The 23,194-nt window shown below is 41.3% G+C and overlaps 1 protein-coding gene across 1 annotated transcript in view; it reads right to left on the bottom strand.

Moving 5' to 3' along the window:
• Positions 1-23,194, bottom strand: part of LOC115144983 (ephrin type-B receptor 1-like) — a 171,919-nt gene that overhangs the window by 108,673 nt on the left and 40,052 nt on the right. The window contains exon 2 of the mRNA XM_029686167.2: positions 19,081-19,145. Coding sequence (XP_029542027.1) covers positions 19,081-19,145 — 65 coding nt within the window. The remainder of the gene's footprint in view (positions 1-19,080; positions 19,146-23,194) is intronic.

Genomic DNA, 23,194 nt, shown 5'->3' with positions numbered 1-23,194 from the left:
AGGTAACTCTGGGTCTTCCTTTCCTGTGGCGATCCTCAGGAGAGCCAGTTTCATCATAGCGCTTGACGGTTTTTGCGACTGCACTTGAAGAAACTTCCAGCGTTTTTTTAAATGTTCCATATTGACTGACCTTCATGTCTCAAAGTAATGATGGACGGCCGTTTGCTTATTTGAGCTGTTCTTGCCATAATATGGACTTGGGGTTTTACCAAATAGGGCTATCTTCTATATACCCCCTCTACCGTATCATAACACAACTGATTGGCTCAAACGCATTAAGGAGAAAAGAAATTCCACAAATTCACTTTTTAGAAGGCACACCTGTTAATTGAAATGCATTCCAGGTGACTACCTCATTCAGCTGGTTGAGAGAATGACAAGAGTGAGCAAAGCTGTCATCAAGGCAAAGGGTGGCTATTTGAAGAATATCAAATATATTTTGATTTGTTTAACACTTGTTTGGTTATTGCATGATTCCATATGTGTTATTTCATAGTTTTGAGGTCTTCACTATTATTCTACAATACAGAAAATAGTGAAAATAAAGAAAACCTTGAATGAGTAGGTGTCCTAAAACTTTTGACCAGTAGTGTACATTTGTGCCTTTTTTCAATGCTGATTTGAATGTCATTGAGAAAACAAAAGTAATCCTAGAATTAATCATCTAGTTTTTCAAAAGTATCTGTAATCTGATTAAAATATGTTTGCTGTTAACGTAACGGATTAGAGTTTTTTTGTAATCAATTTCCTACAGCGGTATTTCCTACAGCGGTATTTTCCTACCCTGCTTATAGCATTCCGAGTGGTAATGTAAGGCTTGCTACCTTGGTTAGACCCATTGGATACACTTATGGACCTATAGCATTCAGATGATAATGGTGTCAGACTGAAGACATATTCTGGTAACATTTATCCTACACTAATTCTAAGTGGATTTTCACCAATCTACAAGTGTAGACCTACGAAATTAATCTAAACACATTTTATAAATACATTTGCACCTAAATGAAGCTGTGACTATTTGCCTGTGAGCTATTGTCAAGTGACGCTGGCCATTTATTTCACACAATTTCTCCCCACAGAAACAGCAGTGTTTGCTACAAACATTGTTGATAATTCTTGCTGCTAACCAATAACTATGCAATCGCTTGTCCCATCAAACATGTTGTATGATAATAGCTAAAAGAACAAACAAAATGTTAAGCATTAGTATTTCTTAGTTTTGTAACGCCAAGAATTGGTCCTTGGTTAGTGTGCACCGGTCAAGCACGACTTTTAACCACAGTTTACGGGCCTTCAGTTTACGGCCTTTCGTTTTTGGTTTATCCAGGTTAAGAGGTCATTTCATTGTTTGTTGTAAACACTAATGCTTATGTAAATTAAGTCTTTGTTTTCATTAACAGGTCAAATATTGCCGTTATGGTGTGAATCATGCTATAGGCTAGTATTGCCTTTGAAGTGTAACATCAATGTTCATTAATTAAGAATTTCCCTGTTTAAAGGTGTGAATGGATTATGCCAGGTTAGAGCACAATGCCCAACTGTTCTCCTCAATCAGAGAGATGCTTGTCTAGGCGTGAGTTTATGGGTGTTTTGTCCTGTGTTTGAAGCGCTTTTGCACTTTGTCCTCGAGTTGAGATAATATTACTAGTGGCAAAACGTTTATGTTTTTCGTCAACCACAATTTTTCATAATTATTTACATTTTATATTTGATAAATATGCTACATCTCTGGATCCAGTCTTCTCCATCACCTGCACTGTAAAAAAAAAAAAAAAAAAACTATTTTGCACCTGATCTAGGCTACTGTCTAGGCTACTGTCTAGGCTACTGTCTAGGCTACTGATTCTTTCTCAACTGTTGCTGCTTCAGATCCTAATAACTAGGAAGCCGGGTGCTCAATCTTTAACAAAAGTCCAAACAGAAAGCAGAGGTAGTGTTAATTGGGCTTCTAATAAAAACCTGTCATGTCCTTGTCGTGAGTGTCCCAGCAAACACAATCAGTGGAGATGATTAAATGAAGCTGTTTCCCCGTCACCTCTTAGCCAGGCAGGCAGGCAGGCAGCTAAAGAGAGTGCGGGGGTGGCTAGACGGATGTATGGATGGCTTTCTGAGAGAGAACAAAGCAGCCCTGGGAGCAGATGCAGTGTCTCACTCTCTGTGTACTGTATGTGTGTGTCCTCTCCTCTCTGTGCTACTCTCAGATAGATAGAGAAGAAGAAAGCATCCCATGGCACCTCATCGCCTCGGCCCCACCAGGTAAAAATAACAGAGTATTCAGCTGCACCTCATTGGTTCTGGTCCATAATGGAAATAATGGGGCGTCCTGCCGCACCTCAGTTGTAATGCACTTCCCTGGTCCCGCTGCTTTATCCACGTCTACAAATAAACCCGAGAGCCTCACACACTCCTCTGGAGCTGGATGTACTATCCATATGTGTATATTTAGAGAGTAAATGCATATGAGAGGGAATCCTTTAAACAGTGGACAACATCCACTACATCAGATGCTATACCCCCAACAACACCGTTTTGTTGTCGTCCTGGACAAACACTCCTAATTCGACTCATATTTGGGCCTGATGATTGACAAGTTGAATCAGGTGTGTTGTCCAGGACTACAATAAAAATGTGTACTGTTGGGGGTACTTGTGGACCGGGGTTGGGAACCACTGTGCTATATGATATATACACAGCATACCGTACTATGGTATGGCACTGTAAAAGCTGTGTGTTTTCATAGTGAGTGAACATGGATGATCAGACTGGACCATGTCTTTCCTCTTTTCCACTGTGTTCATCCACGTTCCAGTAAAAGTGTCCTCCCTCTCTAACCTCCTCTCTGCTGTCCTCCACCTCTCTCAGGATTACTCTGTCTGTGTGACTGTGAGTGGAGGAGAAGGGGAAGAGAAGAGAGGTGTGATAATGAGGACCGTCAGCGGCAGGCAGACAGCGCCACAGTCTGAATCAACAGGCTCACCTGCATCAACCCTAATGAGGTAAGAGTGTGTATAAATGAAACAGCAGGGAACAAAGAGCCTAGGCTCCACTGCTCCCCATCCCACTGCTCCCCATCCCACTGCTCCCCATCCCAATGCTCCCCATCCCAATGCTCCCCAACCCAATGCTCCCCAACCCACTGCTCCCCAACCCACTGCTCCCCAACCCAATGCTCCCCAACCCACTGCTCCCCATCCCCCATCCCACTGCTCCCCATCCCACTGCTCCCCATCCCACTGCTCCCTATGCCAATGCTCCCCAACCCAATGCTCCCCAACCCAGCCAGATGCTGATTAAAGTTAGATGTCTCTTTTAGACTGACACGATAGAGGGAATATGCAGGAGAGCCCACTAGTTTAAATTTGTGAACTCTGGGGGGTCTGTTTGAGTGCTCTTCCTCCTCATTACTGTGATCTGGGCCGTCTATGAAGGAAAAAGTGGTTTAGGAGGTGGAAGGTTTGAGTGCTCCCACCCATCCAAGACATACTAAATTCTCAAAACGGTGCCTGAGGAAGGTTTGCAGCATCATCAAGGACCCTACACACCTCAGCCATGAGCTGTTCTCTCCCTTACCGTCGGGCAGGCGGTATCAAATCAAATTTTATTGGTCACATACACATATTTGGCAGATGTTATTGTGGGAGTTATTGCTTGTATTCCTAGCTCCAAAAGTGCAGTAGTATCTAACAATTCACAACAATACACACAAATCTAAACGTAAAAGAATGGAATCAAGAAACATAAATATTAGCATGAGGTCTGACACCAACAGACTCAGAGACAGTTTCTATCCACAAGACATCAGACTGCTGAACACTTGAGAACTGGACTGACCACCTGCTCTGATTCTCCACACCTTAGCCCAGACACTCTCATTCATCAACACAACCACAGACAAACACACACATATACAGTGGGGCAAAAAAAGGTTTTAGTCAGCCACCAATTGTGCAAGTTCTCCCACTTAAAAAAGAGGAGAGGCCTGTAATCTTCATCATGGGTACCATTCAACTATGACAGACAAAATTAGAAAAAAAATCCAGAAAATCACATTGTAGGATTTTTTATGAATTTATTTGCAAATTATGGTGGAAAATAAGTATTTGGTCACCTACAAACAAGCCAGATTTCTGGCTCTCACAGACCTGTAACTTCTTCTTTAAGAGGCTCCTCTGTCCTCCACTCGTTACCTGTATAAAAGACACCTGTCCACAACCTCAAACAGTCACACTCCAAACTCCACTATGGCCAAGACCAAAGAGCTGTCAAAATTGTAGACCTGCACCAGGCTGGGAAGACTGAATCTGCAATAGGTAAGCAGCTTGGTTTGAAGAAATCAACTGTGGGAGCAATTATTAGGAAATGGAAGACATACAAGACCACTGATAATCTCCCTCGATCTGGGGCTCCATGCAAGATCTCACCCCGTGGGGTCAAAATTATCACAAGAACGGTGAGCAAAAATCCCAGAACCACACGGGGGGACCTAGTGAATGACCTGCAGAGAGCTGGAACCAAAGTAACAAAGCCTACCATCAGTAACACACTACGCCGCCAGGGACTCAAATCTCAAATCCTGCAGTGCCAGACGTGTCCCCCTGCTTAAGCCAGTACATGTCCAGGCCCGTCTGAAGTTTGCTAGAGAGCATTTGGATGATCCAGAAGAAGATTGGGAGAATGTCATATGGTCAGATGAAACCAAAATATAACTTTTTGGTAAAAAGTCAACTCGTTGTGTTTGGAGGACAAAGAATGCTAAGTTGCATCCAAAGAACAACATTCCTACTGTGAAGCATGGGGGTGGAAACATCATGCTTTGGGGCTGTTTTTCTGCAAAGGGACCAGGATGACTGATCCGTATAAAGGAAAGAATGAATGGGGCCATGTATCGTGAGATTTTGAGTGAAAACCTCCTTCCATCAGCAAGGGCATTGAAGATGAAACGTGGCTGGGTCTTTCAGCATGACAATGATCCCAAACACACCGCCCGGGCAACGAAGGAGTTGCTTCGTAAGAAGCATTTCAAGGTCCTGGAGTGGCCTAGCCAGTCTCCAGATCTCAACCCCATAGAAAATCTTTGGAGGGAGTTGAAAGTCTGTGTTGCCCAGCAACAGCCCCAAAACATCACTGCTCTAGAGGCGATCTGCATGGAGGAATGGGCCAAAATACCAGCAACAGTGTGTGAAAACCTTGTGAAGACTTACAGAAAACGTTTGACCTAACAAAAAGAGTATATAACAAAGTATTGAGATAAACTTTTGTTATTGACCAAATACTTATTTTCCGCCATAATTTGCAAATAAATTCATAAAAAATCCTACAATGTGATTTTCTGGATTTTTTTCCTCATTTTGCCTGTCATAGATGAAGTGTACCTATGATGAAAATTACAGGCCTCTCTCAACTTAAGTGGGAGAACTTGCACAATTGGTGGCTGGCTAAATACCTTTTGGCCCCACTGTACATTTGTCCTATACACACACACATCATAAGTGCTGCTACCAGACTTATTATACATTGCCGCCCATCCTCTACTTCCCCAAAACACATGTGAATATTGAACTATAAATTGTGCCTTCCTGTATTATACTTATGCTTATTATATTACTTTATGGTCGTATTGTTATATTTTATTATTCATTATAGTTGTTGCATTGTCGAGAAGGAACATACAAGTAAGAACATGTATACCATGCATATCCCGTAACTACGACTAATAAAACTTGAAACTTGAAACTTAGAATCTTGAATGGCTGCTTTAGACATAATGGGATAAGGTGGGTGTGATTGGATAGATGGACATACAGTTGATTTGGAAAGTATTCAGACCCCTTGACTTTTTCCACGTTTTGTTATTTTACAGCCTTATTCTAAAATGAATTAAATAAAACACTTTCCTCAATCTACACACAATACCCCCATAATGACAAAGTGAAAACAGGTTTTTGGAAATGTACATAAGTATTCAGACCCTTTGCTATGAGACTTGAAATTGAGCTGCATCCTGGTTCCAATGATCATCCTTCAGATGTTTCTACAAGTTGGTTGGAGTCTAGCTGTGGTAAATTAAATTGATTGGACATGATTTGGAAAAGCACACACCTGTCTATACAGTATAAGGTCCCACAGTTGACATTGCATGTCAGAGCAAAAACCAAGCCATGAGGTTGAAGGAATTGCCCGTAGAGCTCCGAGACAGGATTGTATCAAGGCAAAAATCTAGGGAAGGGTACCAAAACATTTCTGCAGCATTGAAGGTCCCCAAGAACACAGTGGGCTCCATCACTCTTAAACGGAAGAAGTTTGGAACCACCAAGACTCTTTCTAGAGCTGGCCGACCGGACAGACTGAGAATTCAGGGGAGAAGGGCCTTGGTCAGGGAGGTGACCAAGAACCCGATGGTTCCAGAGTTCCTCTGTGGAGATGGGAGAACCTTCCAGAAGGACAACCATCTCTGCAGCACTCCACTAATCAGGCCTTTATGGTTGAGTTGCCAGATGGAAGCCAATCCTCATTAAAAAGGCACGACAGCCCACCCAGTCTGCCAAAAGGCACCTAAAGACTCTCAGACCATGAGAAACAAGATTCTCTGGTCTGATGAAACCTAAATTTAACTATTTTGCCTGAATGCCAAGCGTCACATCTGGAGGAAACCTGGCACCATCCCTACGATGAAGCATGGTGGTGGCAGCATCATGCCTTAGGGGATGTTTTTCAGCGGGCAGGGACTGAAGACTAGTCAGGTTCGAGGGGAAAATGAACAGAGCAAAGTACAGAGAGATCCTTGGTGAAAACCTGCTCCAGAGCGCTCAGGACCTCAGACTGGGGTGAAGGTTCACCTTCCAACAGGACAACGACCCTAAGAACACAGCCAAGACAACGCAGGAGTGGCTTCGTTACAAGCCTCTGAATATCCTTTAGTGGCCCGGCCAGAGCCCGAACCTAATCAAACATCGCTGGAGAGACCTGAAAATTGTTGTGCAGCGACACTCGCCATCCAACCTGACAGAGCTTGAGGGGATCTGCAGGGAAGAATGTGAGAAACTCCCCAAATACATGTGCGAAGCATCATCATACCCAGGAAGATTAAAGGCCGTAATCGCTGCCCAAGGTGCTTCAACAAAGTACTGAGTAAAGGGTGTGGATACTTATGTAATTTTTACATGTGTTCATAAATTTGCTAAAATACACACAAAACTTTTTTTCAATGCATTTTAGAATAAGGCTGTTATGAAACAAAATGTTTTTAAAAAAGTCAAAGGGTCTAAATTCTTCCCGAATGCACTGTAGCTGGAAATGAATCTCTCCTTCAGCGAGAAAACAGTATGTTCCTCTTTCATCATGAATAAAAAGAAAGATTGCTTCAAAAAGGAAAGATGGATGAAACACCACAAAGCTGTTTGAACACAGCAGGGTTTTGGAACAGTTTGTTCCTACTCATACAGGCCTGTATAGCTTATAGCAGAGAGTTATATTGTGGGCTCAAAAACAGAAAATCAGGAGTTAAAATCAACTGGTCATAACAGAGTGCTCAATATGCTCTGGTCTTTACAGATCTGAAATACATCCTGTGTGTTTGCGTGTGTAAAAATGCATCGGTTTCTTTGTGTGTGTGTCTGTGTAAAGAACAGTCATTTCTGGTGGGACGGGTTTCAATTAGAACATGTTTATGAGTCAAGTGGGCATGGCTTGAGTCAAGTGGGCATGGCTTGAGTCAAGTGGGCATGGCTTGAGTCAAGTGGGCATGGCTTGAGTCAAGTGGGCATGGCTTGAGTCAAGTGGGCATGGCTTGAGTCAAGTGGGCATGGCTTGTTATATAAAGCAGGCAGACAGGCATCGAGGCATTCTGTTAGAATGGGCAAAAGGAGTGACCTAAGCAGTCGGTGCCAGGTGCACCGGTTCCAGGATCTCAGAAAAAGGTTGGTTTACTGGGCTTTTTGTGCATGACAGTGTCTAGGGTTTACAAGAATGGTGCGACAAACAAAAAACATCCAGGTCAGTGGCAGTCCTGTGGGCGAAAACAGCTTGTTGATGAGAGGTCGAAGGAGAATGGCGGTGCAAGCTAGCAGGCGGGCTACAAACAGGCAAATACAACAGTGATGTGCAGAACACCATCTCAAAACGCACAACTCGTAAGTCCTTCTCACAAATGGGCTACTGCAGCAAACGAACACACCAGCTTCCACTCCTATCAGCTAAAAACAAGAAGAAGTGGTTCCAGTGTACACGCGATCCCCAACACTGGGCAATTGAGTAGTGGAAAAACCTGGTCCTACAAATCCCTGTTTGGTATAAGCAGTATGGGCCCATGGCTCCATTCTGTCTGGTGTCAACAGTACAGGCTGGTGGCGGTGGTGTAATGTTGTAGGGAATGTTTTCCTGGCACGTTAGGTCCCTTGATACCAATTCAGCAATGTTTCCATGCCCCGAAGAATTCAGGCTGTGCTGGAGGAAAAGGTGTGTCCGACCTGGTACTAGATGGGTGTACCTAATAAACTGACCACTGAATTAATTATTGTATGTACTGTATGTAATGGTAGAATATATTAGATACAATTGCAGTGGGTTCTTGACTGAAGTTAGAACCTGGCTCTAAATGTCTGTGTAGCATCAGGAACAGATACAAGAGTCTAATCTAACTTCAGATTCTATTACACCATCCCCAGGTTAAACAAGTAATGATCAACATCCATGTCATGCATGTTTTTGGGGAGGAAGAAGAGCAGACTTTATCAGAAGGCTTGGTGTAGAGGAGTGTGGTGGGAATGTGAGCGAGGGATAAACTCTGACTCCATAGCGAGTTCTCCCTGTGGATCAGAGGATGGAGGGATGATAGAGGGGTACAGGCGCTTCACAGGCAGTCTCCTCTGTTCCCACACTCACCCAAATCGCTGTACATCCCGTACACACCAACACACTAGTGCCCAGTTCAATCTTCTCAATTCATTGTTTCTCTCTGACCCACTAAACGTTTAATCTAACAGAGCATCTAGCTCCGGGTCATGCCTGTATTTCACCACACACTCAATTTATCTGAAGGAAGAAAACTCACTGTTCTTCACTTTATAACCTACAATTTTGAAAACCCCTGCAATCTCATCTCCCTCTGTTGTCTATAGGGACTCAGTGTCCATATGAGTAGAAGACTATAGAAAAACACTGGATTTACTCAGAGTACCTGATGAAAATGAGAGGGACAATTTCAAAAAACTGTTTCATCATTATGTCAAAGATATTATTGACTTTTTATTTAACTTGGCAAGTCCGTTATTAAGAACAAATTCTTATTTACAATGACGGCCTACCCCTCCCCTAACCTGGACGACGCTGGGCCAATTGTGCACCACCCTACAGGAATCCCAATCCGAGGCGGTTCTGATACAGCCCGGGATCAAACCAGGGCCTCTAGCACTGAGATGCAGTGCCTTTGACCGCTGCGCCACCCGGGAGCCCAAATGACTTGCTGACAGGGGGCAGTCTAAAACCGCACCCCCCAAAAAATGGTAGTGTTTTTGGTGTTTAAAATGTTTCTGAAGTTTGTATTATTAAATTTAAAATTTAATGACAAAAATTGTCATTAACTATTTTCACATTTCCTGTTGCTGCTGATCATTCATCTGTAAAATAGATTTTAATATTGCTGCATATAATCTATATTCATTTAAATTAATCTCACTAATTAAATTCCCATAAACAGCAAACCCTAAGGGCCTAAATGCGCCTAATTTTGCAGAACATTATTAATTTTCCATTTTGTAAAATAAACAGTTTTAAATTACTTTTTATCTATATAAAAAAAAACTGAATCCGTTTCTATAATCATCAAGTGTGAATTGATCAAGTATGAGACTTACTATCATTTGGAAATGCAATTTAAATCACTATCACTGTCAATCTGTCAATCTGAATATGGCACTGTCTTGTGAATTTTAATAAATCTTAATGACATGCACATATAATCAACAGAATCTAATCTTGAGTGTTAAAAAATGGCACGTTAAAGCTCTCAACTGATCATGCAAAAAAGGACCTCTGGCATTTCTTGGCCTCCTCTGGATTTGACCAATTCTGATGTTTAATGTTTCACTTATTGTAGCACATAAGTAGAACTTAATTGTTCAGAGCGAGATCTAAGCATTTTAATTAATCTTTTGGCAAGCTTGAAATTGGAATCTAAGTGTGCTCAAACTAAAGTATACCCTTGGGGTATTGCATGAGACACAGCGGATGCACATCCTCTCTCCCCACTTAACATGGCACAGAAAACTCAAAACCAGGCTACCAGCCAGAGCCTACAGTATGAATGAGGAGTTATAGGAAATATAGGAAACAAACAGAGCCCCACAAATATCTAGGAGATTTGCATGCAATTCTATTATTTCATGTCACAACAATATATCATATCAGTAAGCAAAAAAAATAATTGTATTAAAAGAATTGCTTGATCTAATGAAGCATAGGTGGTCCCTTTCCCATTGTATTATTGTTTTGGTAAATTTTGCGTTGAGCAGCTTCAAAATGCAGCTGTTTTAGCCTCGCTATGTGCTTTCTGTAGTGGAGGGGCAGACAGAGGAAAGTACAGAGCGTAGGTGTATTTGGTTATCTTGTTGCGCGTGATTGGCTTATGGTGCAATCACTCATGGGGACACTACGTCACCGCAGCACCTGTTAGGAGAGCAAGAGCAAAAGCCCCTCTTCAGTGCTCCAATGTCATTGACTACGGATAAATCAACATCTTCTGCCTAGTAACTTTGATTGGACTGATGTACACTATATCAACTTCCTGGGTGGCTAGTTGTTTACCAAGCACTGATACCATGTCTTCAAGCTAGGTAGCTTAGCTAGCTGAAACATGTCAACTAGTTTAGTTATCTGCTAAAACATCTCATTGCTCATTAGCCACCTAAACGTAAAAATACTGTATTGTAATCCATTAAAATAAAGAAGATTGAAGTCAAGTGGTTGGTGGTAGATCATGGAGCAGTGGCTAACATCTGTTTTGAGGTAGGCTAGCTTAAATATCCTATAGGCTACAGTGGCTTGCGAAAGTATTCACCCGCTTGGCATTTTTCCTATTTTGTTGCCTTACAACCTGGAATTAAAATATATTTTTGTAGGGGTTTGTATCATTTGATTTACACAATATGCCTACCACTATGAAGATGCAAAATATTTTTCTATCGTGAAACAAACAAGAAATAAGACAAAAACTGAAAACTTTGTAGAGCCACCTTTTGCAGCAATTAACCCAGCAAGTCTCTTGGGGTACGTCTCTATAATCTTGGCACATCTAGACACTGGGATTTTTGCCCATTCTTCAAGGCAAAACTGCTCCGGCTCCTTCAAGTTGGATGGGCTCTGCTGGTGTACAGCAATCTTTGAGTCATACCACAGATTCTCAATTGAATTGAGGTTTGGGCTTTGATTAGGCCATTCCAAGACATTTAAATGTTTCCCCTTAAACCACTCAAGTGTTGCTTTAGCAGTATGCTTAGTGCCATTGTCCTGCTGGAAGGGGAACCTTCGTCCCAGTCTCAAATCTCTGAAAGACTGAAACAGGTTTCCCCTCAAGAATATCCCTGTATTTAACTTCATCCATCATTCCTCCAATTCTGACCAGTTTCAATGTCCCTGCTGATGAAAAACATCCCCACAGCATGATGCTGCCAACACCATGCTTCCATGTGGGGATGGTGTTCTCGGGGTGATGGGTGTTGGTTGGTTTGCGCCAGACATATCGTTTTGCTTGATGGCCAAAAATCTCAATTTTAGTCTCATCTGACCAGAGTACCTTCTTCCATATGTTTGGGGAGTCTCCCACATGCATTTCGGAAAAGACCATACATGTTTGCAAATGTTTTTCTTTAATTAAGCAATGGCTTTTTTTCTGGCCACTCTTTCATAAAGCCCAGCTCTGTGGAGTGTATGGCTTAAAGTGATCCTATGGACAGATATTCCAATCTCCGCTGTGGAGCTTTGCAGCTCCTTCAGGGTTATCTTTGGTATTTTTTGCCTCTGATTAATGGCCTCCTTGCCTGGTCTGTGAGTTTTGGTGGGCGGCCCTCTCTTGGCAGGTTTGTTGTGGTGCCATATTCTTTAAATGTTTTAATAATGCATTTAATGGTGCTCCATGGGATGTTCAAAGTTTCTGATATATTTTTATAACCCAACCCTGACCTGTACTTCCCGACAACTTTGTCTCTGACCTGTTTGGAGAGCTCCTCGGTCTTCATGGTGCCGCTTGCTTGTTGGTGCCCCTTGCTTAGTGGTATTGCAGACTCTGGGACCTTTCTGAACAGGTGTATATATACACTGAGATCATGTGACACTTAAATATAGTCCACCTGTGCGCAATCTAACTAATTATGCAACTTCTGAAGGTAATTGGTTGCACCAGATCTTATTTAGGGGCTTCTTAGCAAACGCGGTGAATACACGCACAACTTTTCCGTAAAAAATAAAATATATATTAATTGAAACAAGTTATTTTTTCATTTCACTTCACCAATTTGGACTATTTTGTGTATATCCATTACATGAAATCCAAATAAAAATCCATTCAAATTACAGGTTGTAATGCAACAAAATAGGAATAACGCCAAAGGGGATGAAGACTTATGCAAAGCACTGTACATGTCTTATTGTTGATATTCGATGGGAGACTGTAATACCCATGGAACCACATGTAGAAGAAGGGTTAGTAATACACATGTTTGACGGAACTGTAATTGTGCAATAGAGAAAGCGAGGGAATAGCGTTATAAACGTTACATATTGTTACCCGGGCCCCTTTGTAACAGGCAGGCGGACGCAAGCAGTGTTGCAATATTTCAGACCTGTAACGGCCGTTGGTGGAAGAAGGTGAGGACCAAAGCGCAGCGTGGTACGTGTTCCTCATTTATTAAATACAACTGAACACTAAATACAGTGTAACAAAAAGAACAAGCGAAACAGCTCCGTCAGGTGAAAAACACAAAACAGAAAGCAACTACCCACAAAACCCATGTGGGCAAGAGCTACCTAAGTATGGTTCTCAATCAGAGACAACGACAGACAGCTGTCCCTGATTGAGAACCATACCCGGCCAAAAACAAAGAAATACAAAAACATAGAAAAGGGAACAAAAAATGCCCACCCTAGTCACACACTGGCCTATCCAAAATAGAGAATAAAAGCCTCTCTATGGCCAGGGCGTGACAAGACTAATTAGATTAATAGCTAGTTTACTCTATAAAAGTATGCTTGACCACTGTGGTCTCAAGCTCAAGATATGGGAAGTAGCCATAAACTGATCATAACCCAAATGTTATAATGTTTGTGTATGTGATTCAGGCAAAGGCTGGTCTCCAGTTTCCAAAACACAGCGAAGGCTGGTCACCAGCAAAAACACAGCGAAGGCTGGTCACCAGCAAAAACACAGTGAAGGCTGATCTCCAGCATGACCCTCCAATGCTGGTCTCTGCTGTTTTTTTTCAGCAGGGTGTGGTATGCTCAACTATAGACTACCACTTGTTTAGATACAGTGGCAAACAAAAAATAAGTAAGGAAATAGCCAAATAGCGCAAATAAAACAAACAAGTGCAAGAAAGTCTTTCAAGGTTTGACCAAATATTTTAGCCTATCCAATAGGATATGTCTTTTGAAAAATATGCATCTGGATTTTAATATAGGCTTAATTTAAAATGAAATAATAAATTGCAATAAAGAACAATAAGTTCTAGTTGTTTTTTAGCATGTCTTAGGTCTACCTAAAGGTTTCTGGCAAGGAGAACGAGCATATTCACATTTTCTGGTTTTAGAAGACTTCGGAGTTGAGTGACAATATTGCCTTCTGTACTGAAAACACTTTCAGACAGAGTGGTTGTTGCAGAGATGCACAGGTATTTTCAGGGAACGTTGGCCATGAGTAGAAAACAACCTTCATTTCCTCTCCACAATGCTAGTGGGTCATCGTCTCCTCCGATAGCATCTTCAATGTGGTAGCTCTGAGCTGGCGTTGTGTACTCAGCGTCACTGAGTGTGACTTTCCTTCAGCAAGTAATACATAACTAGACCTAACAGTGTTTTATTGTTAACAGGGATTTCATGAGATTGTTTGTGGCTTTTGTAACAATTTAAATTTGAAGAATTATATATCCTAGACTAAGCATCAATTTATAACCAATGTGTGTAACTGCATCCTTCAGGGTGGAATTATCAACAATGCACTGTTAAAATGAGTGCTTTAGAACAACAAAACTAGTGGCATCTGAGCAGCCAACATCTTCAAAGAGAGGAAAACGTAACTTTACTGGAGTATTGAAACACATAGTCCTGAGATATTTTGAAATATTGCATGGTGTGTTGTAACACCACTTAATCAAGTGTTGTGCAACACCTTGCCAGTGACTGGGAGCACTAACAGAAAAGATTGAAAAAACTATTTAGGTGATTCAAGCCCTGCTTAGAGCAGAATTAGATACCTTCTCATTTGATGTTGTTTCCTCTCTCTAAAGCTTTTAAACACCATCATGTTTTGAATCCTGCCTAATACAGAATTAGATCTCTTCTTCTTAACTTCTTAATGTTTCACATTGTTTTCTGAATTTGATAATTTACAAATTTGGCAGGCATTGTCAAGCAGTGTTGAAACCACCAGCACTACCTGGCAGCAAGAATTGAGGATTCTACACTTGCCTCTTCCATTGACAATCACACATGTGGGAATGGGTGCTGTCCTCATTGAATATCAATTTGCCTGACGGTTTTGATATCCGCTTATCATTATCAATTACCAGAGGTGTGGACTCGAGTCACATGACTTGCAACTCAACTTTGACTTTAACACCAATGACTTGTGACTTGACTTGGACTTGAGCCTTATGACTCGACCAGACTTGAAACCCTCCCTAATCCCGAATATAAAAAATTATGCTATTAAAAAAGTGTGCAGCTCATCAACTCTTCATTTAATGGTTTACAGTTCGAATCGGACAGCAGCCAATCAAATTGTGCCAGCTGAGAAAAAGTTGTGCGTGGCAGTGCAGAGGAAAGATGAGACCCAAAATTATTATTTTAGGATATAAAGACGACGCTGTATCAACAAAAAATTGATTGCAACTTCCAAAACATGCAGGATGAAAATTACAGACGGAGGTACAACAATTTCCAACTTTGTTCGACATTTGAAGCTGCATAAATATAGCCAACTACAGCTAAATATAGCCAACTACAGCTGCTGCAAATATAGCCAACAGCTATATATTTTATTACTTTACTGGTGTATCATGTAGACAAACGTAACGTTAAATCAATAAGCCTCCACACGGTCAGTCAGTGTGGGAACGTGATCATTGCACCCAAGATTGAGCTACAACTGGCTAGGCAGTTGGAAGCCTAAATCCTACCTGATGTTACTGCTGTTCCTAAAACTATTGACATACGTTAGCCTACGGTAACCACACAGAGCGAGTGTGTGTGTTAAGGTTGGGCGATTGTGTGCAAGCCTACATCGCCCGATTGCGCCCCATAGCGATCCTCGATAGTCGATCACTATTGGGGGGTGTGTCTTTCTCATGGCTACCCATGTATTTCCATGGAAATATAACGTTTATTTGGAAAGTAATAAATATATAGATATTTTTTAAAAGCATTCATGATTTGCGTAAGTGTAATATACTATTGTAATATACTATTGTAATATGTAATATACCATTACGACTATTATGACCTGTGTAAGACTCGAAACTCAAAGTTTAGGACTTGAGACTTGACTTGATATTTGGCGGTCTTGACTTGAGACTTGACTCGGACATGTCTTTCTTGACTTGGGACTTGAGTGCTAAGACTTGACTTACTTGGGACTTGTAAAACAATGACTTGGTCTAACCTCTGTCAATTACACATCATGGCACAACAAGCTTAATACTAACATAGAAGTATACTTCTCTTTCTTCAAACATGCATACAACATGTGACAGAATCGTAAATTCAAAAAACTATTACCAACAATCATCTAAAAAGTCACTTGGCAAGATAGGAAATGCAACGTGATAAAAAACAGACTTCCAATGAGTTCAATCACAAAATGTTCTCTCGTTGGTTATGAAATACACATTTTGACCAACATATTATGTTGGATATATTCTTATATTATTTTGGTAAAATGAAATGAACAAATCAAATCAAATCTACTTTTGGGGGTATTTGGCACTTTGAGATAGTTCTGAAATGACAGAGATACAGATAGGTGGGAGAAAGAGATGAAACTGTTGGAGCAAGGAATTTAACCCCGGTCTTCAGTGGGGAGAGGGGTGAGGTGTCTAAGCTGGGTCACTTACCGCTAGCCAACGGACTTGCATTCATTTTTATAAAGTATATGTTGGTTATTTTTTGTTGTTGTTGTCAATTTCAATTAACCCCAGAATAATTTCTTACAATGTGGCTGTGTGGTTGAGTGGGTACATTTCAAACAAAATGTACCAGTTATTGCCTCTCCTGTTTGTAATCTGTATAAATAAAGTATTGAAAATGAAGGTAGAATTCCAAAGAAAATATTCTGCATAGACCCTTATCATCAATCAATATTTAGGCTATAAACCATTTACATTTCTAAATCATGGATTGTATGAGATAAGCGTTTTTCGTGTAACGATGCTGCCTTTTACGTGCACTGAAACCCCCAGTATTTTCACAACACTTTCTTACAGATGTACAGATGTGCAGAAATCTCTCCGGCATTTCATGGATGCTAAAATTCTAATAGTTCACCCAAATTTTTTTACGTGACATAACAAGCAACTATAGTGTAGAGCAGGTATTCCCAAACTGGGGTATGCGTACCCCCAGGGGTACGGCCATTTTTTTTTTCTTTACATTTTTTTCCTTCACATTTTCAACAGTACATTTATATTTTACAACGAGGCTATACATTTGGGTGAGTTTTTTTTCTCGCCTGAGTAGCCTCGTTTCACTGCCAAAAATAAACTGTAACCATTTAGTGTTCAGCGAAATAACAACACAATGTAAAATACAGGTAGCCTGGTCAAATAATTAACATCCAATCACATTAACCGTTACTCTCTCGCGGGAAACCTTCACTCTTGCACAGACATTTAGAAACAAAACATGACAATTTGAAAAATAAGCCTGAGCGTGAATAAAGATGACTTTTCGAGTAGCAAGACATGTATAAAAGCAACAGATACCATTAATAAGAAGGGGCTAGAAGGGTCTTATATGGTGAGCTACCGAGTGGCTAGGGCAGACAAGCCCCATACTATTGTGGAGGACTTAATTATTCCTGCTGCTGCGGATATGTTTGGGACAATGCTGGGGGAAAAGGCCAAAGAAACTATACAGACAATGTCTTCATCAAACAACACTGTTTCACGACACATCAGTGACATGGCAGGAGATGTTTTGAAACAATTACTGCTACGCATACAAGTCAGTCAATTATATGTGTTAGAGCTGGATGAGTCAACAGACGTGGAGGGCCTGGCACAGCTCCTGGTATATGTCCGTTACGTTTATGGGGGGTCAATTAAGGAAGACATCCTCTTCTGCAAACCACTGGAAACCAGGACAACAGGAGAGGATCTTTTTAAAGTACTGGGTAGCTTTATGACATCAAATGGGCTTTGGCGGTCAAGATATGTTGGTATCTGTACTGATGGATATGTTGGTATCTGTCCTGATGGAACAAAAGCCATGACAGGGAGACATACAGTAGTGGAACGCCACTTGGGTACACTGCAGAATCCACGAGAGGCTCTTGCTGCCAAGGGAATGCCTGACAGCATGAAAGACGTTTTGGACACAACAGTTACAATGGTTAACTTTATTAAAGCAAAGCCCCTGAACTCTCGTGCATTTTCTGCATTATGCAATGATATGGGCAGCGACCATGAAACACTTTTACAACATACAGAAGTGCGCTGGTTATCAAGGGGCAAAGTATTGATACGTTTTTTGAATTGAGAGACGAGCTTAAAGTTTTCTTTACTGACTATAATTTTCACTTGTCTGACCACTCGCATGATGACAAGTTTCTCACATGACTGGCCTATCTGGGTGATGTTTTTCCTCGCCTGAATGATCTGAATCTAGGATTACAGGGACTCTCCGCAACTATATTCAATGTGCGGGACAAAATTGAGGCTATGATTAAGCTGGAGCTCTTTTATGTCTGCATTAACAAGGAAAACACACAGATCTTTCTATCATTGTATGAGTTATGTGTTCAAATGAACTCAAGCTTATGGACAATCTCAAATGTGATATAGCAAAGCACCTGAGTGAGCACAATTATGCAGGTATTTTCCCGAAACGGATGACACAAACAACTGGATTCGTTATCCCTTTCATGCCCTGCCTCCAGTCCACTTACCGATATCTGAACAAGAGAGCCTCATCGAAATTGCAACAAGCGGTTCTGTGAAATTGTAATTTAATCAGAAGCCACTGCCAGATTTCTGGATAGGACTGCACTCAGAGTTTCTTGCCTTGGCAAATTGCGCTGTTTAAGACGCTGATGCCCTTTGCAACCACGTACATATGTGAGAGTGGATTCTCGGCCCTCACTAGCATGAAAACTAAATACAGGCACAGACTGTATGTGGTAAATTATGTAAGACTGAGACTCTCTCCAATACAACCCAACACTGCAGTGTTATGTGCAGCATTTCAGGCATACCCTTCTCATTAACCTGTGGTGAGTTATTCACAATTATTGATGAACAAATAAGGTTTCATATGTAAGATGGTTAAATAAAGAGCAAAATGATTGATTATTATTATATTATTATTTGTGCCCTGGTCCTATAAGAGCTCTTTGTCACTTCCCACGAGCCGGGTTGTGACAAAAATAAGTGTATAATAAATGTATTGTATGTGTGTGTGTGTGTGTGTGTGTGTGTGTGTGTGTGTGTGTGTGTGTGTGTGTGGCAGGCTTACAATGATGGCAACAACAAACAAAAACAGATTAGACCCTGGTACTAGAGGGGGTACGCAGCTGGAAGTTGAATGTTTGAAGGGGTATGGCCCGGGACTATAAAAGGTTTGGGAACCACTGTTCTAGATGAAGTGGAGTGTTCTTACCCCAGAAGCAGGATACGCTATCCAACCCAGCTCTGCTGTGGCCGTCCGCGTGTCCATCACTGTCTCTGTAGGGGAGAGAGAGAGAGATTCAATACACATTTCTGCTACAGTACTACCAATGCAAACACCTATTACTGTAAAACACCTCATTCCATTACTTTTGTGTAAACCCATTTTTACTTATCAGTCCATTGAAAACCATTGATATGAGGTAGATCTTAAATATCTCATTAATGGAAGTGTATCAGCCCTTTAACCAATGGGCCAGACAAAATCAGACAGATCAGCCCACTCTACACATTTCATTACATTTCACTACTGTCAAACTGACTGAGAGACACAGTATGAGCGATCACCACCACTCTCCACTTCTTCAGTAATAGTAATATATATATATATACAGTGGGGGGGGGGGGGGAGTATTTAGTCAGACACCAATTGTGCAAGTTCTCCCACTTAAAAAGATGAGAGAGGCCTGTAATTTTCATCATAGGTACACTTCAACTATGACAGACAAAATGAGAAAAAAAATCCAGAAAATCACATTGTAGGATTTTTAATGAATTTATTTGCAAATTATGGTGGAAAATAAGTATTTGGTCAGTAACAAAAGTTTATCTCAATACTTTGTCATATACCCTTTGTTGGCAATGACAGAGGTCAAAAGTTTTCTGCAAGTCTTCACACACTGTGTGTGTGTATTCACACACTGTTGCTGGTATTTTGGCCCATTCCTCCATTCAGATCTCCTCAAGAGCAGTGATGTTTTGGGGCTGTTGCTGGGCAACACGGACTTTCAACTCCCTCCAAAGATTTTCTATGGGGTTGAGATCTGGAGACTGGCTAGTCCACTCCAGGACCTTGAAATGTTTCTTACGAAGCCACTCCTTCGTTGCCCGGGTGAGGTGTTTGGGATCATTGTAATGCTGAAAGACCCAGCCATGTTTCATCTTCGATGCCCTTGCTGATGGAAAGAGGTTTTCACTCAAAATCTCACGATACATGGCCCCATTCATTCTTTCCTTTACACAGATCAGTCGTCCTGGTCCCTTTGCAGAAAACAGCCCCAAAGCATGATGTTTCCACCCCCATGCTTCACAGTAGGTATAGTGTTCTTTGGATGCAACTCAGCATTCTTTGTCCTCCAAACACGACGAGTTGAGTTTTTACCAAAAAGTTATATTTTGGTTTCATCTGACCATATGACATTCTCTCAATATTTTTCTGGATCATCCAAATGCTCTCTAGCAAACTTCAGACGGGCCTGGATATGTACTGGCTTAAGCAGGGGGACACGTCTGGCACTGCAGGATTTGAGACCCTGGCGGCGTAGTATGTTACTGATGGTAGGCTTTGTTACTTTGGTCCCAGCTCTCTGCAGGTCATTCACTAGGTCCCCCCGTTTGGTTCTGGGATTTTTGCTTACCGTCCTTGTGATAATTTTGACCCCACGGGGTGAGATCTTGCGTGGAGCCCCAGATCAAGGGAGATTATCAGTGGTCTTGTATGTCTTCCATTTCCTAATAATTGCTCCCACAGTTGATTTCTTCAAACCAAGCTGCTTACCTATTGCAGAATCAGTCTTCCCAGCATGGTGCAGGTCTACAATTTTGTTTCTGGTGTCCTTTGACAGCTCTTTGGTCTTGGCCATAGTGGAGTTTGGAGTGTGACTGTTTGAGGTTGTGGACAGGTGTCTTTTATACTGATAACAAGTTCAAACAGGTGCCATTAATACAGGTAACGAGTGGAGGACAGATGAGCCTCTTAAAGAAGAAGTTACAGGTCTGTGAGAGCCAGAAATCTTGCTTGTTTGTAGGTGACCAAATACTTATTTTCCACCATAATTTGCAAATAAATTCATTAAAAATCCTACAATGTGATTTTCTGGATTGTTTTTCTCATTTTGTCTGTCATAGTTGAAGTGTACCTATGATGAAAATTACAGGCCTCTCTCATCTTTTTAAGTGGGAGAACTTGCACAATTGGTAGCTGACTAAATACTTTTTTGCCCCACTGTGTGTGTGTGTATATATATATATATATATATATAGAGAGAGAGATATATAACCACAAATAAAAAGACATGGAAAGAGGGATTTACTTGCCAAACCAAAAGTATTGCATGACCTACTGTTTTCAGGAACATGAAATATGCTCACAGCTCCAAAGTTTTCTTACACTTGTTTGGAATAAGTGTGTAGGTGTAGTAAATACAGGACATCATATAACAAACTATTCTCTGTGGACGTCATTCAAAGTGTTGCCCTTGGTAAATACATCATGTTGTTTTCCTGCCCCTGTGTTTGTTTTCACACAGTCTAAAAGTATTCAGCCTGGGACTGATCAATAGGTTATTGGTGGGTGATTTCTGCGGAGGAGTGCATTAAATATTGATGCACCGGGAAATATTGATCATGTCCGTGATAATGCATCAGCAAGTACACAAACACCGGTGCCGCCAACTGCCACCAAACTGCCACCAAATTCTTCAAGGGCATTCACAACAACAGCACATTTTGGTTTATTGGTGCCTTTTCACCACAACAATTGTTCTCTCTCTTTCTCTCTCTCTCAATTTTCAATTCGCTTTATTAGCATGATGTAACAGTGTACAAATTGCCAAAGCTTACTTTGGATAATTACAATAGGAAAATAATAAGAATCAAATCTCTCTCTCTCTCTCTCTCTCTCTCTCCTTGTTGGCATGGAGTCACATCCCTTTGTTCAAAGAAGAACATTTCCCCAATATATCAACTGGTCTGTGGGTCTGTCTGTCTCCTCTCTCTCTATCTCTTCACTCTTCCTCCTTCCCCATTTTTCTGGGAGTCAATAAAGCCAGAGGGTGGAAAGCACCATGGCAAATCATCAGTCGACAACAACAGCCATTTTACAGAGAGAGGGTCTGGTCCAATCACCTGCCAACCAACCGCACCATGCAAAATGCAGAAAAGAACCCCTCACTCTCACACCAACTCAGCTTCCTACCAGTGCTCCACACTGATGCACTCCCACTTATCAGAAAACTGGTCAGGGTAGTATCATGCCATCCTGTCTTTTTTTAAAATGTATCTCTGTAAACAGATACTTATCCTTAAATCCTAGTCTCAATGAACAGGCTGTTCTCTGTAGTCAGTGGAGTAGAGGATGGCAGAGCAGAGGAGAGCAGGTCCAGGGACAGCCGCAGGGTACCTTTCACTTTTACTGAGCTCAAAGCTTCACATTAATATTCAGAATTAGCAGATCATCAGAGGAAATCTCAGATTTCTGCATGGAAGTACAGGCACTTTGGATTGACATCCAGGATAGATGTTGTAGACAAGACACTCCAAGACCATTTCCCCAGATTACATATGCACACGTCATAATCCCTGGCAAAAATGTTTAGAATTACAGGACATTATCTGTTAAATGTATCTTACAAAATGCTAAATTCTCTCAGCCTAATAGTAAAATGTGTAGAATAGCATGAGATTACCTATAAAACTGAACATTTTCCTTTTGGCCCATGGCAATATGTGTAGAATTACAGGAAATTACCTTTCAAACAGCAACATTTTCTCTCAGCCTCATGGCAAAATGTGCAGAGTAGCATGAGATTAGCTGCAAAAAGGGAGAAAAAACGATCATTGCCCCATGCCAAAATGTGTTGAATTGCTCAGACCTTGTGTGAGGGACCCGCGAAAATGTGGTACGCCTAATCGGTCAGTGGAGTGTTATGGGCTTTATCACGAAAGGAACCATGCCGACCCTGCCTTTACAGAGACCCACAGAACAAGCCACACCACAGTCACATTATCCCTCCTATGCAGTTAGGCAAGGTAGGACAACGAGAACACAATGAGCCAGAACAACTTAACATCTGTGTTCAGTGTTGAAGTAAATCCATTTCCCAGCATTCACAGCACACGATTTGTCACAGTGACATACAAATCATTAAAATCCAGGCAGAAAATATTTACACAAGAAGCAACCCAATATCACACAGTCAACTCTAGTCGTTTAGTAAGTTCACCATTCTGCCATGCTCACTGTTAAACATCGCACAGTGTTCAACACAATGGCTCTTTATGTCATCATTTGATCTGTACTTTCCAATGATGGCACACTTATTCAG

This window comes from Oncorhynchus nerka, linkage group LG17 (genome assembly GCF_034236695.1).
Source record: "Oncorhynchus nerka isolate Pitt River linkage group LG17, Oner_Uvic_2.0, whole genome shotgun sequence".
NCBI classification, from domain to species: Eukaryota; Metazoa; Chordata; class Actinopteri; order Salmoniformes; family Salmonidae; genus Oncorhynchus; species Oncorhynchus nerka.
This window is presented reverse-complemented; position numbering and strand designations above follow the sequence as displayed.